The following is a 23,127-nucleotide window of genomic DNA, read 5'->3' as shown; positions in this document are numbered from 1 at the left end:
AGATTCAGGATAGTGATCACAGCAAGCGGGAGGGTTTTTAAAGCCCTCTCCCCACTGTGAGGGATTGGCAGGGCTTGCTGTCTCTTACCCAGCTCCCATCAGACCCCCACTGTGTCACCAGGGTGCTCCATGCCCTCCCTGCTGAGGCAGCTGCAGCTGGCAGTGTTGTGTTTGAGTAACAGTGGCAGCCAACACACACTCAGAGCTTGGACTGATGGCCATAACTGGGTTCACCTCATAAAGGGAGGAGTTAGGAGAAAGGGAAAGCAGGCAGGCACAATAAAGAAAGAGGGAAAGGAGACAGGTGAGGTGGTGGGGAGAAGCAACGGTGAGCTAAAGAGACTGGAACAAAAACAAAGAAAGAGGCAAGACAGGAGGGAAGTACAGAAGGAAAATGCTACCTTCCATTCTTCTTTACTCCTGCCTGGAGCCCCTTAATATACTAAGGAAAGAAGAGACTCATCCCTCTTCCCACACTGCCCCTTTTAGAACAAGCTCCAAAAGTCTTCAACAGACTTAATTGCTCAAGGCTGGAGGAGATGCAGGTATTTGAGGAAAAGTACCAGGGAGGAAAAAAATCCAAGAAGGATTTAGCAGCTGTCAGCATTATTTCTCCCACATTTGACAAAGACAAACTGGGGGAGAGATTATTTACCTGTATGACATTGGTTGATGCTTATGTGAAGGCAGAAATAATTTTCCTGCCAAATGAGATATTCCCCAATTGTTTTATGCTTATTTGGAAACTTCCAATGTTATAACCAGGACAGTCCTTTTTCTTACACTTTTGAGTTAAAGCATATTCCTAACTAATGCGTATCTGATGGAGTTAATGGGCATGGAAGCTACTGATGTGCCTTTGCCACAAGATCTGCTTGCACTCACATGTTACCATCCAAATAGAATTGCCACGATATTTGCTATTAGTGTCAGAAGACAGCTGGCTTTGTGGAGATTTTAAAGACTTCTCAGCCCACTGAGGTCTTGGTCACATCCTTCCCCCACGGCTACCGGAAGTTTGAAAAGGGATCATGAAATCCCAGCCTGTGCATTAACCTAACATGTAGCTTGACCCTACAAGAACTGCCATCAGAATGGACAGGCCACTGAACTAAGTCAGATTCTTACTATGTTTCTTAAAAGAGCATCTCAGCTACTTCTCAGCTTCAGAGGAGTCAAACTGATAGCTAGGATGCTCTTCACAGAAGAGATGAATAGATAATAGGCAGCATAGGAATGAAGAATATGTGCAATTTGCGTGTGTCTACTGACCTTGGAGCAATAATCATGGCTATACAAATAGCACTTCTCAATTGTCTTATTCCTTCAATTCTGTTCAGCCTTGCACCTAAGGTGTGGCTTTAGGAAATCAGAGAGAGACTGCATCTACATACATGTGAATGCCTGTCACAGTCTTTACTGTGTTTTCAATACTGAACAATTATTACTATAAATGCGCACACTCAAACCTCTTTTTATAGCGAGTTCTCAATATTTAGAACAAGGTCATTTTTAATTTTATTAGGTTGGCAGTCATCAGATTCTAAAACAGAGGAGATGAAGATGGAAGGACAGGGTATGTGCACACATGTTTCCAGCAGACAAACTGGAAAGGGTTTAAAGGAGGGAAACAAGGATGATCCAGGGACTGGAAACAAAGCCCTTGTGAGGACAACCTGGAAGAACTGGGCATGCTTTGTCTTGAGAAGAGAACACTGAGAGGAGATAGGCTGCATTTTTCAAGTACCTGAAAGGTTGTCACAAAGAAGAAGGCCAGGACCTCTTCTCATTCACCCCAAAGTGCAAGACACAGAATAGTTACAAGAAGCCAAAATTCTGGCTGAATACTGGGAAGAACTTGCTGACTGTTAGAGCAGTATGACAGTGGAACCAATTACCTAAGGAGGTTCTGGGTTCTCCCACACAAGAGGCATTCAAGATGCAGCTAGGCATCCATCTGAGAGTGATGGAGTTCTGTATTGAACAGGAGGTTGGACCAGTGGGCCTTCTTGGCCCCTTCCAGCTCTACTGTTCTATAATTCTATGTGTACGTATGTAGGGCACACAGTCCTTCCGCCTGCTCTAGACCTTTAGGCTCTGCTTTCAGTTTCAAGTTTGAAGTGCATATTACTATGAGAAGAGCAGAAAGGAACAGAAACAGGGCATTTACCTCCTACACAGTGATATGTTTTATCTGTAAGATACATAGGTAGTCCATTTCAGTTTTGTATTTGAACTTATAGAGGATGTTCATAACAGTAACTAAAGCATTTGTTTGCGAACGATATTGAAATACTTATATCCATAAACAGTGCCAGAATATTATTACGACCACTGAAACATAGCTTTTATATAAAAGATTTTCAGAGCCTCTACAAAAGCCAGAAACTGAGTGGTTATCTATAAAAATCCACACTGAGCTGCAAGGTAACCCATTACAGATGGAGGCTATTGCCTCTGCATGCTGAATCACAGCTTCTTGCTAAAATTTAACTGCATCTAAATTAGGAAAAGACTGATCACAAGACATTCAGGAAATAAATGTTCTTATGCTTCAGGAGAAGGCTCAATACTGGAAGACCAATTCAAGATTGTGATGTCAAATAGTAAAATATCATAAAGGATTCTAGCTCTCACATACCTCATACTCTATAGAAATACATTCAAAACATTTTTTAAAAATCAGATTTCTATTACTGGCAGTATAGAAGTCCACAAATTTAACTAGTAGTACAATTACTTATCCCCAGAAAAAATATTTGAGGGATAAATCACCCAAATTTTAAGTTGTTATAAAAACACAATTTACAGCAATATAAATGATAATAAATATTTTGCAATAATCAAGAACAGTGTTTATTTACAACCTCCCCAAATCACTTCACTTGCTTCAACTGCATACATATTCACAACTTAGCATTCAAAAATATATACATTTCAGGTTAACTAGTCCAAATCCTGCTTTACAGCTGCAGAAATAGTAAACATGTCTCAGACAAAATGGGAACAGTTCAGTCAAATTGTGGTCTAGATTGCCATATCCAGCACCCAGATCTTACCACTAGGATGCCACTAAGTGTCAGCAGTGAGAAAGAGTGTTTGGCTGAATAAGATGCAAAGCACAAAAACTTTAGAAACAGACTCCAAAATAGCTCAGTGAGAACTGAGCATGCCCATGTGTACAGAGAACTGTCAGGCTATTAGAGCAAGCTGGGAGATAGTGCCTGGAAAGGAATGTATAATGGGCACAGCTGGCTGACACCCTGTAAAGAATTATTCTATTACAGGTGTTGCTTGATTTAAAACAAATTTGAAAGGTAATCCAAATATTGGAGGATTCCATTGAAGCCAGTGTGGCATAGCAGTCAGACTGCTGGGCTAGGTCTTGACAGACCCAGGATTTAGTTCATATTCAGCCACAAAACACACAGGGTGAGTTTTGATCACTTACATGCTTTCAAACTAACCCATCTCACAGGGTTTTTGTTACGATAAAATGGAGAGGAAGACAATTTGTAAGCTGCTTTGGGTTCTTTGCAAGAGAAAGAAAAGTATGGTATAAACGTAATAATAATAATAAAATAATAGAGCTATTAATTGCACTAGAAGACTTATGTCTTTAAATATTGCTTCATGTGAAAAAACAGTAATAAAGTGCTTTTACTGAAAAATTGTTTCCAACTAAGATACTCTGGACTTCAAAAATAGGTAACCCACTGCATTTATTTTTCTCTGTTGTAAGAAAAAGCTATGGTTGGGATATACTGACTGGATATATACATAGGAGAGAAAACATCTGCACTGGCAGAGCTAAGCTTCTTTTTCAATTGAACAGTGCCTTCTTTGAAGGAAAACAGTAAGCAAACTGAATGGCATGTGTGGCTCCTTCACAACACTCATTACACAGATATCCTTTCTTTGGATATAGGCCCATACAAAAAACTTTGCCTTAAGTTTAAACCAAAAAATAAAGAAAGAGGAAAAACTGACCATCCTGGCAATATAGTGCATGTGTATTATTTAATAAGGACTTGTGAATGGAATTTGTACCTATGCGCAAACGGCAATGCATTCTGGGTTGGTTCAGCCCTTGGTTCTGAGTTTTGTGTCACTTCTGGGGTTGTCCTTTCATCATCTGTCCCATTAATACTCTCAGGTGTAAGAGGAGATTGAATTTCACCTGCAGATTCCTTAAAGAAAGAAAGTCATGGTTACATGTTGTGTCTTCTATAAAATATAATCCCAAGGATAAAACAAAATCTGCTGCTATCATGCACTTGATAGGTATTGGGGGGGAGTGACATGTTCCTACTGGGCTTTAACACATTTAGTTTAGAAAACCAAATGATGTCTAGAGGACTGTAACCAAAGGACACCCTTCCCCACATCCCACTTATCAGCGTACAATGGGGGAAATGTCTCTTTCTGCTTGACACAGCACTTTCTCCCTTCCCATGACTCTTTGGAGTGGTAGTGGCAAAGCCATGCAAACACAATTCAATTTTTCTTTTTTAAACAGAAATGCCACACAAGAGAACACTGTCTGGATATTGCTCAGGGTCTGATTGCTCAGGGTCTGACCAATCACTGAATAAATCACTTTATTTCTTGGTTTTTATACCACCCAATAGCAAAATCACTCTCTGAGCAGTTGATAATAATTTCTCCAAAAACACACAAAAAAGATACACAATACAAAATATGGATAGATACAATAAAACATAATATAAAATTGCAGTATCAAATTTAAGAATTTAAAATTCCAATCTACAAAAATGTAAAACAGTTTAAACATCTAAAACAATTTCAATAAAACTAAACCTAAGAGCGCAACACATGCCATTAAACGCGATGGCTATATGTGGGATTGGTAAATAATTGATCCTAGTTCAAACTACTAACAACCTCAGAAAGGAAACAGAGTATATGCATAGGCTTTCTATCTTTATCTGTTTTACCTGCTACATTTTGGCCTGGTTTGCTGTGCAATAATATTGAGCTATTTGCTCTATAAGCATCTTTTGGCAGCTCACCTGTTCCTTGTGTACATTACAAAAAGTGCTCTATAGGAGATGCATGGATGGATGGATTTACTTTCAATAGGAAATGGCCAATGTGACCCATTAGAGCCTTCTGGTTTTATGCATAGATAGCTACAGTGCTGGCTTCTACATCCTATGCCATGAAATCAAATGAAAAACTTCACATGTTTCAGATTTCACTAATAATCAGTGTGCCTTGGGCTCTAGATACATAAATGCCATCTTTCTAGCTAATGTTTTAGCATAAACTTCATGTCTCCGTGAAGAGAAAGATGTACACGTTTTCAATGTTTCACTGGTTGACAGGGTTTGTACAATCACCCATGTTCTGAGCAGTACAGAAGTACTTTAAATAACTTGGGATGTATTAAGGGAGCAATCCTATATAACAGGTATAGACAGAAAAAAATCATACAACTCACAAAACCTCTAGCCAGAAAATATTGGTTGTGTGAAGTCTTTTTCTCTCCTTAAACATGCACAAGTTAGTGTCCTAATGCTCTTTTGAAAACAGAGATATGCAGGAGTCCCATTTTCATCACCTATATGTCCTATATAACTTATATACAAAAGTGCATATTCCAGTTATTAAAGGAGTAGTTTACATTTGTTACTTTTTAAGATGTTCATCGAGCTGTATTATATACATAATTTTAAATCATTCTTCCTGTACCAACTTGCTAGAAATAGAGTTTTATACATCAGCTTAAAGATGGATCAAATGTACTAGAATTTCAGTACATATTCAATACATATGGAACCCACAGTGCAGATCTGATGTTTGCATAATGGATGTAATGTGATTAAATGACTTAAATTCTTTATATGTTAGGATGTGGTAGGCTTTCTTTTTTAACTAGGAGAGATCAAAAGCCTGCCAATACTTGAACAAAAATTACATTGGCTGGAATACTTTTTCCTGTCCAGTTAGAATATTTAATAAACTGTATCATCTACTAAGGCATTTTGCACAAAATGGAAGCTACATTGTGTACACCTAAAGATGAATATGATGTTCAGTGATTCACTAGTTTATGGTCCTACATGAACAGCCAAAAATTACAACTAAATTGTTTTTGCTTAAGTTCTGAGGAAAAGGATCCAAACAAGAAGGAAGAGCATAATGCTTTCAAAGAGGACTGCATGTGATGCTGATTTCTGCATGGTGGCATTTCACATTAATTATATTTATGGTACATTATGAAGGATGTGTTAGTTATATGATAAAGCCCTCTGATGTTAAAAAATTACAATTCAAATAGCATGTTGTTGGATTTCTTATGTTCCTAGTAACTTGATTCAAAGTCATAAAAATACGAGCGTCTCTAGATGCCTTGTTTGAGAAATTGCTTGAGATATCTGCTACCCTTTAAATACAAAGTGATTCAGGATCACAGGCCCATGGAAGCTAGTGTTTGCATACTGTTCTGACTAATGCATGAACCCTTTGTGCACTTAGGTACTCAAGTAATGTGCACTTAGGTACTCTTTGTGCACTTAGGTACTCAAGTAATGAAGGAGTTACTTGAACCAAGTACAAGTATATGGAGAAGAGGAAGTGATCTGTTGTGTTCCATTTAGATGAAAGAAACCATTACTACAGAGCGATGATTAGGTATCATAACTTTTTATCACACTACATTATTAGTAATCTAAGATAGTTTGACTACTAAGAGATAGTTATTAAATGGTTGTTTTCTGTATTTCCCCTGTAACTAAGAACTAGAGGGACTAGGGACTAAACAACCCAGCAATGAACCCAACAAGCCAAAGGTTAACCACTGGGTTGCTTGGCTCCTAAATGACCCAGTGGTCTTGGTTCACACACGATTGGTCCCATCAGAGGTTATTTATAGAAAATGGAAATGACTTACAGCTAGCACATGCCTCCACAGATCATGGGTTAAATAACCCAAGATTTGCAGCCATGATGTGAAAACCAGGTCACAGAAGGCAAGTAAACTTTATATTGCAATGCAGATTGAGTCAAACTGCTTAGAAGAAAACTAATGATTTTGAAATAGCCACTGTGCGTATTTAACCTAAGCTTTCAAACAATTATTCTTAAACTGGCAATGTCAGAAGGCTTATAGGAAAATTTCAAATGGCTATTTAAATTAATGTACCAGTAAGAGACAAAGATCAATAACAGCAAGAATCTAATAAATATCTTAAATAATTATATCAGAAAATCCACTACTATGAGTTCCAATACGGGTAAACCCATCTGCATTATTTGGTCACCATGCAAATCAACATTTTGCGTGCATTCTGAAATATTTTGTTGGCCATGCATAAGAAATAAGATCCAATCAAAATCCTGAATATCATTCAGAATGGACCTGCATTCACACTTGTGAACAGATTATTATTGTTTATGGAAAAGAAGGTGAGATGCGGTACACAATCCACATGACTTAGGCCTGATTTTCTGGCAGAGTTATACAGTTTTTCTAATTGAAGGGTTTGCATGTGGATTTGCCTCATTAGGAACCACTCCCAGAACTCTTAATCACTTGGACAGCCTCTATAGATACAAAAGTCTCTTTCCATGAGTAGAGGATGATGTGATTACCGAGAGTAGTGAACCTAGGCACTTTTGCTCACACATTTCATTTAACCACTTTGAAAACTCTTGTAAAGTCTTAAAATACCTGAAACATCCAGATATCAAAATGATAACATTTTTTCAGATTTTGCTGGAATGTTTTGACTTATTCAGGCATTCAGTCTCAATGAGAGAAGAGAAGAAATGTGTATGTCCAGGGCTACACATACCATCCTTAGCCTCAGTATCCTCACATATACCGGCTCTACCTCCTTCATTCTCAATCCTTGTGCATTCAGGTATAAATGGAGATTTTAACACAATCAGGGGAACCCACTTATAAACCCTCTTCCTGAAGCAAAAAAAAATGGTGTGATGGCAGTGGAGCTGGTGTGCACAAAGACACTGGAAACTGGTGCATATGCTGCTGTCACCTACACACTTTGTATCTTCATGCATTCAGGCACCATGTCTGAACAGAGATTTAATTAAAACAGATTAGACTTGTGCAGTAACTTTGTGGAATATTTATTTGTCTTTCATAGATCTTTAACAGGGAAAACACTTTTAATAATATCCATGCTACCTTAAATATGACCAAAAAAATTCCAAATTATTCTTGTAGCAGTTCCTGAGCTTTAATTCAAATGATGATGTAAGCTAGTTACACAATCCTATAAATCCCTAGGCTGCTTGAGAAGTGTCAAAAATCTAAGCAAATCTCCCTGCTCCTAACAAGAAAGGGAAACCGGAATATATAGAAGGTTATGAATAACTTTTATAATTCTCTGTATTTCCAATGTTCAGAAATGAGCAACTATCATCATGTAGCACCACCCATACACGAGAAAGTTCTCTAGATACTCAGTGTGTAAATTAAAAGGGCCCAGTGAACTGCATCTTTGAGCAATAAAGGAACTGGCAGAAGAACTCTCAGAGCTACTGTTTATTGTATTTGAGAAGTCATGGAGAATAGTAAAGGGCCTTATGCCTGGAGAAGGGCTAATGTTGTTGCTATCTTAAGAAAGGGAAAAAGGGAGGGCCCTGGGAACTACAGACATGTGAGTGTGACATTGATTCCTAGGAAAATTCTGGAGCCGATTATAAAGCAGCAATCTGCAAGCACCTTGAAAACAATACAGTGATCACTAGAAGCCAGCACGGATCTCTCAAGAACAAATCCTGCCAGACTATTTTTTAAATCGGGTAACCTGCCTGGTAGACTGTGATGTGGATGTAATATATCATGGCTTCATCAAAAGCTTTTGGCAAAATGCCCCATGATAGCCTGACCAACAGGCTAACTACAAGTGGGCTAGATGGAACAACTACCTGGTAGGTACGCAGCTGGGTACAGAATCAGACTCAAAAAGTGTTTACCAATGGCACCTTCTCAAACTAAAATTAGATAATGAGTGGTGTACCATAGAGTTCAGTCCTGGGCCCAGTGCTCTTCAACATATTAATAATTTGGATGAGGAGGTACAGGGAATGTTTATCAGATTTTCAAATGATACAAAATTGGGTGATAACAGCTAATACCCTGGAAGACAGAAACTTGGGAGTCCCACACCTAGAGCAGGGAGTTTGGACCCAAAAGTTTTACTGGCCCCTTACTAGCTTCCAAGTCCACTATTCTATGAGTCTATAAAAGCTCTCAGAATGAAGAGCAAAGGAAAATTGTGTGTGCATATGCTCATGGTAGAGAGGCTAAGGAACAGAGACCAAACAGAGCAGAGGAGACTGGTCTGAAAAACTGCTCCTTCACAGCACAATTTGCCTTTTGACCATTAAGACCAAAAGAGTATCCTGGCTTTTGGCTATGTGTAGAGCAACAAGGAAGAGGAGGAGGGTTGGGAAGGAGGAGGAGGTAGAGAAGGGAAAACTGAAATAGGAAAGATAGCAAGAGATTGGGAATGACAAAAGAAGTGAAAAGATAAAAAGGAGCACCAAGAAGACAAAAGCAAAGGCAGGAAGGGAGTGGCAGATCAAGGAACAGAAAAAAGAGGAAAGGAATGGGAGCTGCAGAAAGATAAGTAGTTATAGGTGTGGAAACCAATGCAAAAGGCATAAGTTACTGTTAGGTGAAACACACTGGGGTCTTTAGGACCTCCTTGCTTTCCCTTGCCTATTTAAGTAGCCACATACCTATACCTCCAGGAATATTTTTCTTTTACTTTGGTTTTATTCTACTTTAAACTTGAGGATGTTGTATCACATTTCATTATGATGTTATATCATCATCATTTCTGTACTGCCTCATGCCTCATTTCTATACTCTTAAAATCTTATGATTAAGTTTTATAAATAGAGTAGAAAGCCTCTACTGCTGGGTGATATAAAATGCAATAAATAAGAAATACAATATGCAAGGCTCTATATTTGCTTGCAAAGTTGCCTGTTCCCCAAACTTACCTGGGGATCCCTCTGAGCTGTCCCATAACCTCCCTGACAAACCCCTAGGGCACAGAAATAACTGCTAGGACAGAATAAACCCAACTATCTTCCTGTGTACCTAAGCACAGCCAAAGAACTTGGACTGCTCTGTTCCTCAGCTTTGCTAAGTTGATGCCCCTCTTATGATTGATGTCTCACACCCACCTAAAATCCTCACTATGTTCTTTCCTAACCTCTCACCTACCACCCCAGTTAGTCATTGTCCCAGAATCACTGCCTGCTTCTGCCAACCTTCCTTGGTTCTTTACAGACCCTGCTTTATATACTTACAGCTTACAGTATGCTAGAAGAGGAGAGAGCTACCTAGATACATTTTGAATAGAAGTACTCCTGTTAGAGGTGAAGATCCAGAGCAATGTTTCATTGACAGTCTTATTTATTTATGGGACTTTTATCCCACACTATTAGCCAAACTGAAATGCATAGATTAGATAGGTTAGATTACTCCTATTCATGTAAGAGAGATTACTGTTGTTTAAACTGGATATATAGTCCCACATAAACCCTAGAGAAGAAACAGCCACAGCGTTCCCCAGTGTTTAATGGACATGGCAAGCACAGGAATGGAAGCAATCTCCATGAAACTATGCATGTGAGCTTCCAACATCCAAACATAATAAATAAAACAAGCCACATTTTTAAAGCAGTTGATGGCATCCAGAATCCAATCTGAACAGAGATGAGAAAAAAACAAAAAACAAAAAACGCACCTGTGAGGGTGTACTTGTTAATTCCATCTTTTCTTGGGATTTTTCCTTAGCTAGTCGTGCAGCTTCCTTAAATTCCTGAAATTTTTCTGCAAACTGAAGGCAAAGATTATGTGATTATGCATTCTACACATTTTTTTGTTCTGGAAAAAGGAAACATTTGTACTTGGATATACTTATCCGCAATAGTGGTTCAGAAAGAATCAGAAACAAATAGCTGAGATAACTGTTGAAAAATCAACCTGTCTGCAAAATGAATTGTAGCAGATCTGTTTAGTATTTGAAAGCTAGGCTGAGCCTGAAGAGTAAGCTCGCCTGTATTCATAGTAATATTTTCTATCTACTTACTAGCCAAGATATTCATTTACATGACTCAATTTCAGGAATATTAGTTAAACAGAGCCAGAGCCTAAGGTACTAAAGACGCAGTCTTGTCTGTCCCTTTCTGGTTAGTGGAAAATTGCTCAGGAGCCTGGTAGCTTCTGGCACACTTAAATACTACTGATTTTCTGAACTGCATCCAAGTTGGATTTCTACTGAATTATGGTATTGGCTGATCATTTCTGCCTAGAGTTGGATAAGGGAACTTGTACCTTACTGATTTAATATATTTTTCTGCAGTATCTCAGTATTAATTATTTTCGGAATGTATCTTGCTAACCGTCTACATATTTTGCTTTAAAAGTTTTTCCTGATCCTGTACAGGCCCTTCTTTAAAAGGCCTTTTACATCAAAGCATTTTATCTTCAAATTCTTTAGATTCGATATAGATTTTCTTTCCAGAATTTGAGATCCAGATTTGATCCAGATTTTCTTTCTGGAATTTGAGAAAGCCTCCTTCTCTAGGAGGAAAGGAAACTTTGGCACCAAACATTTTGCATATTAAGAAATAATTCTGTTATGCACAGGGTTTGGTACATACATTCTGTCACTCCTGTTTATGTTCCTGCTTGCAGTCTCTGATTTGCACACATTATTCACAAGGTGAATAATAGTGAGCAGAGGGGAAAGGGTGAATTCCTAGGATCCAGTGGAGGATACTGAGGGAGAAGAATACATTTTTTTAAAAAAAATCCTTCTGTGATTTGCCCAAGACCATCTTTGCTGCCCAGTCCAAGTCTTGGTTTGTATTTACTTTTCCCACTTGCTTCATTTTAACTACTTCAGTGCTTGTGTTTCCCTACAGAACCATCTGTTGTGGCAATTTAAATAAAAAGGCAGTTTAAACAGTTCCAAACATAATATTCCCTTTGAAACTCAGATCTTCAGAACTCAGATTTTATAGCTTTCTCTAGAATGGGTACATGTTATAACAGAGCATGTATGAGAAAGTCAGTGTTTCCTAGGCCATCCTTCCAGTTTTCAGTTGTTTATCCATATGTAACACTGCATTCAATACAGACCACATTTTGGTGTCATTTTACAAACATCTTTAAAATATTAGAACAGTATAACCTATCAAAGGTTTTAAGAATCTTATTCTCAAATCTTTTCCTAGTGCTGCTCTAAGGTGCATTGTGAAGTTTCTATTTTCTGGCCCTGGTCTTCAGTTTCAGATAGTTCCCATTCACATAACTGGAGTCAGCGTTTGAGTAGTTCTTGCTTACTTTTGTCAGTTGGATCAAAAAGATTTGTTAGCAATGTTTTAGGCAACTGGCAGACAAAATATGGTCCACCACCCTGCAAAAGATATGTAGCATATGCAGGCTTTATGTAGAAACCCACTCTTCCTGCACAGAGACCATACAGTTTTAGATGAGAAGGACTGGACGTCAGTGGTAAAACTTGGCTTTGCATATAGAGGAGCCCAAGTTCAAGCCTAGTATCTCCCTTTAAGAGTATCATTAGTAGGAGAAGGAAAAGACTGCCCAAGACCCTTGAGCTGCTGTCTATAAGAATAAACAGTAAGTCAATAATGGGTTAGACAAGTCATCTCACCAAATTAAGGGAGTGTCTGAGGTGGGTTAAACTACAGAACTATTGCAGAATGAACCATGGTGTTAAACCCTAATTTACTAAGTGTCCACGAGCAAATTTCTCTTGCAGCAAAAACAGCTGGAATTTCATCCCTGCTACAGTGGCCCTCACAGGATTCAAATACTCTTTTCATCCAAAGGAAAGAACCTGGAAGTTATTCATCAGACTGTTTGAGTGTGATTTTTAGCAGGGAAGAGCTTTTTATTTGAGAGCTACAGATGTTTAGAAGTACTTATGAACACTGAACAAAGTTACATGGAGAGCTGGTGGATAGTAATTTCAGTGTCGTGATACACTATAGCTCAGTCTTGCCTCTTTATCCAGCCTCCGGTTTTGGTCTTTTTTAGCCATGATCAGTGACTGGATGCGAATGAACCAAATGAAACAAAATCCAGACAAGGCTGAAGATATTACAGTCTTCAGGCCCAATGACCTGGTTAATCCAAGAAAACCAATCACTGGCCTGTGAAACTTGTATTAGGTCCACCCCAACACACACATAGTCACCTTCTTCATTTTTCTTTTGTCCTGTAATCTAAGACTATATAAGAAAGCCCTCAAGACAAAACAGCAAATGAAAATAAGGCACAGGTACTGGTTGCCATATAACTTTGGAATGTCATTCCCTGGAAAAACAGTCAACATCCAAATCTAGACAAGTTTCAGGAAGCTACAGGAACTCAACAATTTGACTTGATTTGGTTTTGGCAGCCAGGGTATTACTGACAAATGGTTAGTGGTTTTAGCTATTTTAACTATTTAGATTTGATTAAAATCTATTGTAGCCTTTAGAAAAGAGCTCACAATCAAAAGAGAAAGATGCTTTTCTTTGAAAAGCTGATGAAAAAGAATAGGCTGATGTTTATGTTAAGCTATTTTTCTCAAAGTTAAATTTTGTACATATTAATTTACTTTTACTGATATGAACTGGAGAAATACAGGGGTATCCTCTATGTTTCCTCAGGAAGACTTGGGGCAGCATTTTCTCAACCATACAACACACTATCTCGCAGTTTTATGTTGCACATTATATGAACATGTCCTATTCTTTGGCAACACTAAGCAAACAATTGTATAGTGCTACTTACTTTTGAAAGATGGTGTTCCGAGGAAAATCCCAAGCCATAAACTGTATTTGCTCTGCTATCTGCCCACTGACCAAACTTCTGTGATGTTTTTGTGAATGTCATGTTGGGAGTGATAGTGCTATTTATTATTGCCTGTACAAAAAAAAGGTATTAATTAAACTAAGTAAAACCTAGTCATAAAGCTACCCTAGGAACACTGTTTTATTATTGTTGGGTGCAGGTATATGTGTGAGGAAATAAATGCAATGATCACTTTTCTAAATTCAGAACCACAGTTTTGTAACTGTGGCAAAATGCACATAGAGAATATGCTACAGTAGCAAATTAAAATATGAGTTGCCAGCTATGAAAATCCACTACTCGTCACTAGAAAAACTGTATGACAGGCACCTGTAAGCAACATGTATTTCATATTACATCTCCATAATCCTTATTCAATAACTATTATTTATTTGATAATATTATCCACTGTCATCAGGTGAAAAGCAAAAAAGCGTGATTGTATCTAACCCCTTCTACTATCAATGTACCAGCAGAATGTCTAACACATGTCAGTTTTCCCTGTGATTAAAAACACTGTGTGAACCAGTGGGAGCCTATGCACATTACAGACATTTACCCAACATGTGAACAGAAGAATGCAGTCAGCAGGGGACTCAGACCCTCTTACTCTTGTAAACGTATGATCCCATGGACAACTAACTGATGGGAAGATGGTAAATCCACAAATATAGTTTGGATTTCAGCTTGTAGAATGCCGTGCCAGCAAGTAATAGTTAGGAATTTTAGTAGCGAGCTGAAGTCCAAAACATCTGGAGGTCAACTTTATGCCCACCAATGGGCAATAATGTCTAAAAGAACAGAATTCTGATGATGTGACCTGAATGCCTATTATGTGAAACAGGATGCTGTACCAGATAGGCCTTTTGTTTTATCAGGCAAGGCTTTTATGTTTCAACACTTCCTTTAAGGTAGTTCCTCTATTTCATACTAACTTAATAAATGTATTAACAAACATTTAAGATAAAATTTAACTTATCCTGGTCACCCCTAGAATGTTCCATATAGCAGCATTCTAACGAATTCCAGATTAAAAGCAAACAAAACAGAACAAAAAACTCTACCCTTGCAGCAACAATAAAAATCAAGTTAAAAAGCCACTTTTGTCATGAATGGTAAGGACCCCTAAATATTGTGAATTCCCCCCGGGTCATTCCCCAGTTTTGACCCTTCACCCAATTTAGACCTGAAAGTCCTCACTTCTGGTTTAACTCTACTTTGTAAATTCATAGTGTAAGCTGATTTTTTAAAAACATTGAAAAACAAGTCCCTATGTTATTTCTAAAACTATAAATGCATTAGATTTCAACTAAAGAACTTCAGCTTTCCTCTGACTGCTTAGTTTCAGGCTACAAAATAGATGGGTTCATGGTACAATCAGAAGGCTAAAAGGCAGTAACTAGAAAGTGCTGCAAAATGTAAACTGGGCTATCCATGGGTTAAAATAATCTCTACTCATTATATGCTGTCTTGGTTTCCTGAACCACCCAGTTATAATAAAAGACTCTGTGGCAGTGTAGCCCAGAGGTTGGGAGTCTGTTTTGGTTGAGATCATAATGCAACTCTCTCACAAAACTTTTTGTTCCAGGGTGGCTTAGGTCATACACTACACCAAGCTATGTTTTTGGTGGGTTTTAAAATATGACTCAGTCCTCAACTGCCACCAAATCATGGTCTGCAGTTACATCAGCAGCACACCAACTTTGCAGACAAAGATAGCCTGATTATAGTTCTGATAAGCCTGATTCCATTTGGATTACTGTAATACTTCTGAAAACTTTTTGGAAGTTTCAGACTAGGAAGCTCTGAGGTCCTTATTCATTTTTCCCTGGAAAAAACCTAACAAAAAGAGGACCTCAGACAGCTTTTTTCAGGGTGAAGAAGGAAATCCAATTACTCTCTCTGAGCAGCAATTGGAGATAAAAATTTAAAGACGTTAAAGAATTTAAAGCCCAATCCTATGCATGTTTAGACAGCAAAAAATGCTGAACTCCATTATGGCCATAATACACTGATCAAACTATGGCAAACACACTGGCAAATGATGATTTGACACAGAAGTGTATTAGACCACTCAAAGGAAAAAGTGAGGGTGCAAATTTGCCTCCTGCTCAAATTAACATCAAAATGGCAACTGCCAAGAGAAACTCCATCACCACAACATCAAAATTCAGCTTAGAAAATCTAACTGCTTCCACCCATTAGACCCCAATCCTTTTGAAGGATTTTGTATCCATTTAATAAAACCATCAGATTCCTCTATCTCACAGCAAACTAACCCCTAGGAACACATCTGCTCCATGGATCATTAACAGTTAAATCCTACACATAGCTACTCAAAGTAAGTCCCATTAACTTTGACTCCTAGGTAATTGGGTACAGGATTGCAACCTAAACTAGTTTTAGGAAACTGAACAGGTGAAGAGAAATATTGTGCTTCCCACCAGCAACTGTCAACTCCTTATAGGAAACACAAGACTGAAGCAACATGTGCAATGATAAAGACAGGCAGGAACTGGTAAGGGTAGAGTCATTTCCTCTGCTTTTATACACCAAAGGATACCACTAGTGGAGGCTTTGAAACATGCTATATCAATGTAGAAACCTCAACAAAATATACAATAAGGACAAAATAGCATATTATACAAAAAAGTTGGATTTCTCAATACTATGCCTTCACTTTGAATCAAATTCTATTTCCATTGGTGGGCAGGGGTCAAAATTCTTGCCCATTTGTGCTTTAAAGCAAGTAGCACCAGTAACTACACCTTAGGAGAAGCATTCAACTTTTAAGAAAGGAGGGGGGTCCTGGATCTTGGTTGAGAGAAAGGGAATGGCCTTTAGAGAAACCTCAGAGGGTGAGATTTGGCCCAAGCCTGAGGTTATATACTCCTCCTCTAGAGCAACTACAGAAAAACAAATGCTATTAAAGATGTGGCACTCAGCAAGTCTCTTTTTCATTCTTTCCCAGTCTGGATCCCTCCACCCAATGTTGCTGCTAACCCCATGGCTAGGAGTTACAACCATTTCCCCTCTGTGAGGTTAGCACCTTTGGATAGTGATGTGTGATCTAAAATAAGGAAAGAGGTACAATCAGATTTAGCATAATTTTACAACTGTTTTAAAATGAAGGGGTGTAAGAAGTTCCAATCGCAGATCTCCTGCAAAACATGGAGTTTGTAAGCACAGTACATGCAACTGTTTAAATGAAACTGTGGAGCAGTCTTGGAACATTACCAGATTTGGGAGTACAAGGTACCACTAATATCTTGACTCAGTAATTTGTAAAAGTATACTCCACGAATAATGTGTCATGTTTAATTTATTCCAGAAATCTAACTAAACAAAGGCTACTTAATTAATGTGTGCCATAAATTATATCTTGTGTTTTTCAGGTGCTTGAAAGAATGTGGTGTGTATACTTTATTCAAGTAAACCACTGCTCAGAAATAAAAGCAGCCTAATTTTAAACAAATAATTAACTTTGAATTTAATTCAAGGCAATGAGAGCTTGGTGCCTATAGCCAGAACAATTTCTGAATTCAAAGGTCATCTTCTCCAGGATTAGAAACTGAGACTTACTATGAGAGCCTGAAATCAACTACTCAGCAGCACTGGAGAAAGAAATACTTGTTCAAAGCTTTGTACCTAAAATTGCAGCACATTCCAGGGAATGGGTTTTCAAAAAGCATAAATGGTACTGAAGCCCCTGGAATCCTAATTAAATGTTTTACAGATCTTCCTGTATTTCTGGCATGGACCACTGCTGTAATTAGTTCAAATGAGCCATTGCTATCATATAATTATTGAAAAATGAAAGAAGGAATACTTCAGCTTTCTACATTTAAGTCATCCAGTTGGTGGTGCTAGATAATTGTATAATCCAATTCTCACATGAAACTCCACATGTTTTTTCTGATATCTGCAAAAATGCACTACAGCATGAATGAAATTGGGTGGCAGGATCAATAACCTCAGAAGCCTGCTTTGTGCCTTACCAACAGGCTTCAATGGAGAAATTGTTTGATCTTTCAGTACTTGAATTAAATCATGCAGCATCAGTATCTGCTTTGCATATTGGCATCAATTAGTCTTTTCCATGTATTAGGTGACTGATACACTGCAAGAATACAAGCTTCCCATAACAATGAGAGGCAGGAAGCTCAATTTTCTAAGCAGCGGATAAGCAGCACATCTGTAAAAAGCCCCTGCCCTACAGATGCTTCTTTACTGTAAGCCATTTAATAAATAAGGATTTTAACAAGCAACCTCTTTATACACCAGGGCAAACATTGCAGATGTCTTTATGTCCCCTTCAACCCTCTTCTGAATATTCAGGTATGCCCCCAATTTGATCTCTTATTACCCCTTCCTCAGTTCTTTCTATGCTGTTTCTCTCACTGTCAACACATAGATTATGAACTCCTTGTAGCAGGACTTTCTGTTTTGCTTACATTACACCAAATAATTGAGTGCCGTATACAAAAATAATGTTTTGAAGCTGCAGTCTATCTACAAGATTCTTCACTTTAGGTAGAAATGAATGAATTTGGAGAATATGAACTAAATTGCTCAATGAACCAGCTTGCATAAGCAGCTAGATACAATTTACTATTTGACAGAAAGTGAGGATTTCAAGAATATTTCAGAAGGAAGGACAATGTGTTAGTGGATAAATAACATTGCTATTTCACCTCATAATGCGCCATCCAAAGTGCTCAGGAAGATCATACATGTCTACAAATGCATCAGGTTGTCCAAACAGCTTGGCTAGGTTTGCATGTCAATAACTGTGTGGTGGCCACAGTGCATGGTTTTTTGCCTGAATATACCTGATATATGGTTAAATGGTTTGTATGCTAACATGGTTTTCAACTTCCTCACTTAGTCTTCCCACTGGTGACATACTGGTGGCATGTATCCCATCAGCCAGCATGCCTGAAATTCCACCCCACATTGGATGACTGGAGAAGCTCCTGCAGCAGCTGTCACCCTTCCCAGGAGACTCTGTGGTGGCACTGCAGAAACTATAATGTTGGGTTCAGATGATCAGAGAAACCATGGTAAAGCTTGGAAACCATTTAACAGATCATTGGTTTTTAGAAACCATGATAAGAACAAACATACCAATCATGACATACCATGACAGAATTCAGATGACATGACAGGCTAACCTGTGTAAGAAATCATCATAGCTTGTTGTGTCATGCAATCCTGTCCTTTTCTTATTCAAGAGATTCCCTCCCTACTAGCAGCTTAGAATCCCCTCTCCATCCAACCCTGGAAGTCTGTTCTGTTCATAGTCATACTGAAAACAATCAAAAATTTGTTCAAGCTCCACTTCTAAGACTTTAAAATATATGTTTTAAATGGTAAAACTGTTTCTTTTTAAATGGTTGTTAACACTTAAAGACCGCACATCTGCTCAACTTTCTTACAGTTTAATGTTTTACAAAGTGATGTGTTATGGACTGTACAAGTTATCAAATGCAATCAATAAAACATTCCTCAGTGATAATGTTGTATGAACTGGAAATACACTAATCATTTACAATACTGAAAATATGCTATTTGTCTATAAAACATTACAGAAAAATATATCCAGATTTTTTAAAATTGCAGAATGATTACCCTGTTAATTTTCTATTAAATGTTATGACCAACACATACACACACCTATCACTGCATACACACATGTGCACACACACACTAAGCAGCATATATTTTAACTTCTGCCCTACCTCACAGTGAATTCATAGTAAATTCAATTTAAATCAAATGAATCAAACAATCCCTGAACATCTGCCAGTACACATCCAGTATTATCTTGTGTACAAAGTTCCAAGGTTTTTTTACTTCATTTTGTATCCTATTTCAACTGAAAACTCTGACTTGTGTTAGAAAGAAAACAAAATTAAGGCATTTGTGCTTAGATTTCAATGCATTTATAAAAGCTTACATGCACTAAACAAACAACTTACCTTTGAGCCATCCAAGCTAATTATCCTATAGACATTTCTTGTGCTGTCATAAAAGTAGGACACGGTAACAGCATGCTTGCTGGTGGGAACCCAGTTCTTCTTTGTGTTAGGGTCAATCTGGAAGACATGAGCTCGGGTGCTGTAGATGGGTTGTTCCCTGAAGGGCAGAAAGTAAAAGTGATGGATTTGATTTGGACGCAATATGGTCATGCACAAGTCATCTGGATATTCCATCCACTGGCCCCTATGAACTTCACTTTGCATGAGTAATGTACTTGGCCCCTACAAGTTTATGTGCATGGAGTGGAATATAACTGTGGAGCGCATAAGTAGTACTCACAGGAGAGGGAAGCACAAGCTCCTTTAAAACAAATTGAGTGGCCAGCTGTACCGTCAGATAAGAGAGACGTAGCTAAATATAGAGACTCTACTGATCCACCACTTTCCCATCCCCCATACTCCATCTGTCAACCTCTTTAACAGTGGCTGTCAATAATACAAATGTAACTTCCTTCCATCGAGGGATATCTAGTTATAGAACTTTTATCACTGTACTCTTGAATTCTTACTAGCTACCCTAAATTGTTCAATAAATTACAACCCATAATCAGAAACCAAACTATATTGCTTGCATCTTCTTTTATCAAATACTTCAAATGGTAGATCACAACTACTGTCTCCTTCAGCTGTAGCTGAAGATATAGTTTTATGGCTGTTGAGCCATATACAAACTATCAGCTTACCATTGCCAGGAGGAAACAATGTAAGTAATTAGAATTTTTTAATGGTATCAAGCAGTTTGTATGCAATCTTTGCCTCAACTTCCTTCCACTTCAAGATACTGCTATTCAGTCGAACTTGAGCACCCACCTAAGGGCTAACTTGTCAGATGAGTTGCCTGCTGCTTCTTCTTGATAACCTCTATTAATAGCATTATTAATACCCTTCCTAGACATCACAACCTCTAGTATTCCTTCCATGGAAATGGTTTCCATAGGTGGCATGTTCCAGTAGATTATGTAGAAATCCTATCACCATTCAATAACTATGATATCAAGGGGTGATGTGAACGTGTGGCTGCAGATAAATTCCCTCAGACAGACCTCTCCCCCTTTCAGTTGACATGGAATGAACCACACCAGCTGGTCTCCAAGCTCAGGAAAGCAACCTCAAAGCGGGATAAAAGAGAGTTTTCAAGGTCAGGGAGGGGAAAGACTGAAGAGGGTAAGATTCAGAAGTAGATTCAGATCCACTTCAGTCTCCTCGTCTGACGTTCTAGGTAGATGGACAAAAAGCCCATCAAATAGAAAATAGGACAGGAAGACAAAAATTGCCTCCCCTACTCCTCCAGCTCTGTACCGAATGCCTGTAAGGGCCTGAGTTTGGAAGCTTACACTCAGTTCAACAGGATTGTATCCTTAATGTATCCATTTTTTTTTTACATTTTACAGGATAAAGGCAATAATATTAATACTCATAGTGTTCTTCCTCTTAGTTCTCAGCATTCAAGAGTTGCAAATACAATCCTTTGCCTTCCGTGAAATCTAATCTAATTGTAACTGTACTGAGCAATTTAAGGTCTTACTGTTTTCAATCAGTTTATACAGGAGAGAAGATCCTTAAAAATTATTTTGCACTGGCCACTTTCCAAATTCTTTGGAGGCTGATTTTAGTGATTGTGACATTATGTCTTCATAGTTCAGGTATTTTTCATTTTAAGTCTTTTATACATCAGGTAAACTCTCAGGTAAATCCCATCTGATGCCTATATTATCATGTTTTTGTCACTTTTTGTCCATCACTTTTTAAAAGTTCCATCAATTTTTTTGCATCAATAATATCTCAATTACTGTCAGCTGCTTCAACAAGATTAATATTCATCACACTGAAAAGGATAACTTTCAAGCTTATGCATAGAAAACAAAAATAAAAATCATATTTTTGGTAAGGTCTTTCAGCACCATTGAAGTTTAACCCACCCTATCCTCAAAATACAAAGAAGATATAGGATACTCTTCAGCAATAGGCCTAAATTCAGCACAATCATGCTTAAGCTCATTGAAAACAGCGGACTTCAACAAGCCTCACACTGCACTGGATTTACAATCAGCATTAAAAATACATCAGAACATTACTTTAAAAACAGTGGTTTAGACACCTATTTTAAAAGCTTGGGAAAATAGAATGATTTTTGCTTGACAATTATATAGCAACAGAAGTGCAGCTGGGTGCCTGGGCCTTTCTAGAAATATAGTTTGGCAAGCATTGTGCAGGGGAAAAGGCTTAAATATACGTTGCATTTATTTGTAACTTCCCATCTAAGTATGTTTTATAATCAGACTCATTCCCACTCTGTTCTACCCCAGTAACCAATGTCAGAAACTAGAATGCAGTAAAGTGAGCACCGACCTCTATGAAGCCAGACTACCTATCAGTAAAGCATTGAATGATTCACCAGAGCAAGATGGCTTCCCCATTGTAGCTGTAATTCCAGTCTCCTCTCCACTAGCAACATTCCCTTTGCTAATGTCTTCGTGAAGAGAGAAGTCAGAGGTGGTCCGTAGTAAACTACAACAAAGTTCTTTTGAACAAGATTGTAGCTGATTTATTTTGGGACTTTTAATATTTAAATACGACAAATATGTGGTTTAAGAGAGCAAATGTGAAAGGAAAATCAGAAAGAAACATTCAACACCCCTGAAGTCTTGGCTCTTGTTCTCAAAATAGTACTGTCAACAACTAGGAGCAGGTGGCTGTCTGGGTGGGTTTTTCTGATATTTATTTGCATTGAAAAAGCTACAGTGTTACCTAGGGTTATTCTAAGGCATCAATCAAGTACTTCCACCTTATTTGGCATTAATAAAGAAAGAAAACTAAGATCATGGCATCTGGTCCTCTCACTTCCTGACAAATAGATGGGGAAGAAATGGAGGTAGTGACAGATTTTATTTCCCTGGGCTCCAAGATCACCGCAGATGGGGACTGCAGCCAAGAAATTAAAAGACGCTTGCTCCTTGGGAGGAAAGCTATGGCAAACCTAGACAGCATACTAAAAAGCAGAGACATCACCCTGCCAACAAAAGTGCATATAGTCAAGGCTATGGTTTTCCCAGTTGCAATGTATGGCTGTGAAAGCTGGACCATAAGGCTGAGCGCAAAAGGATTGAGGCCTTTGAATTGTGATGCTGGAGGAGACTCCTGCAAGTGCCTTGGACCACAAGGTGATCAAACCAGTCAGTCCAAGAGGAGATCAACCCAGATGGCTCT

At 38.2% G+C, this 23,127-nt stretch overlaps 1 protein-coding gene across 1 annotated transcript in view; it reads right to left on the bottom strand.

Annotated features, from left to right (window-relative positions):
- Positions 1-23,127, bottom strand: part of HOMER1 (homer scaffold protein 1) — a 93,814-nt gene that overhangs the window by 49,209 nt on the left and 21,478 nt on the right. Inside the window, exons 2-5 of the mRNA XM_044446728.1 lie at positions 19,861-20,017; positions 13,820-13,951; positions 10,758-10,850; positions 4,051-4,190 (exon numbers count right to left, since the gene is read on the bottom strand). Of these exons, the coding sequence (XP_044302663.1) occupies positions 4,051-4,190; positions 10,758-10,850; positions 13,820-13,951; positions 19,861-20,017 (522 nt within the window). The remainder of the gene's footprint in view (positions 1-4,050; positions 4,191-10,757; positions 10,851-13,819; positions 13,952-19,860; positions 20,018-23,127) is intronic.

The sequence above is a fragment of the Varanus komodoensis genome, unplaced genomic scaffold (assembly GCF_004798865.1).
Source record: "Varanus komodoensis strain SLA01 unplaced genomic scaffold, ASM479886v1 scaffold5, whole genome shotgun sequence".
Classification (NCBI taxonomy): Eukaryota; Metazoa; Chordata; class Lepidosauria; order Squamata; family Varanidae; genus Varanus; species Varanus komodoensis.
This window is presented reverse-complemented; position numbering and strand designations above follow the sequence as displayed.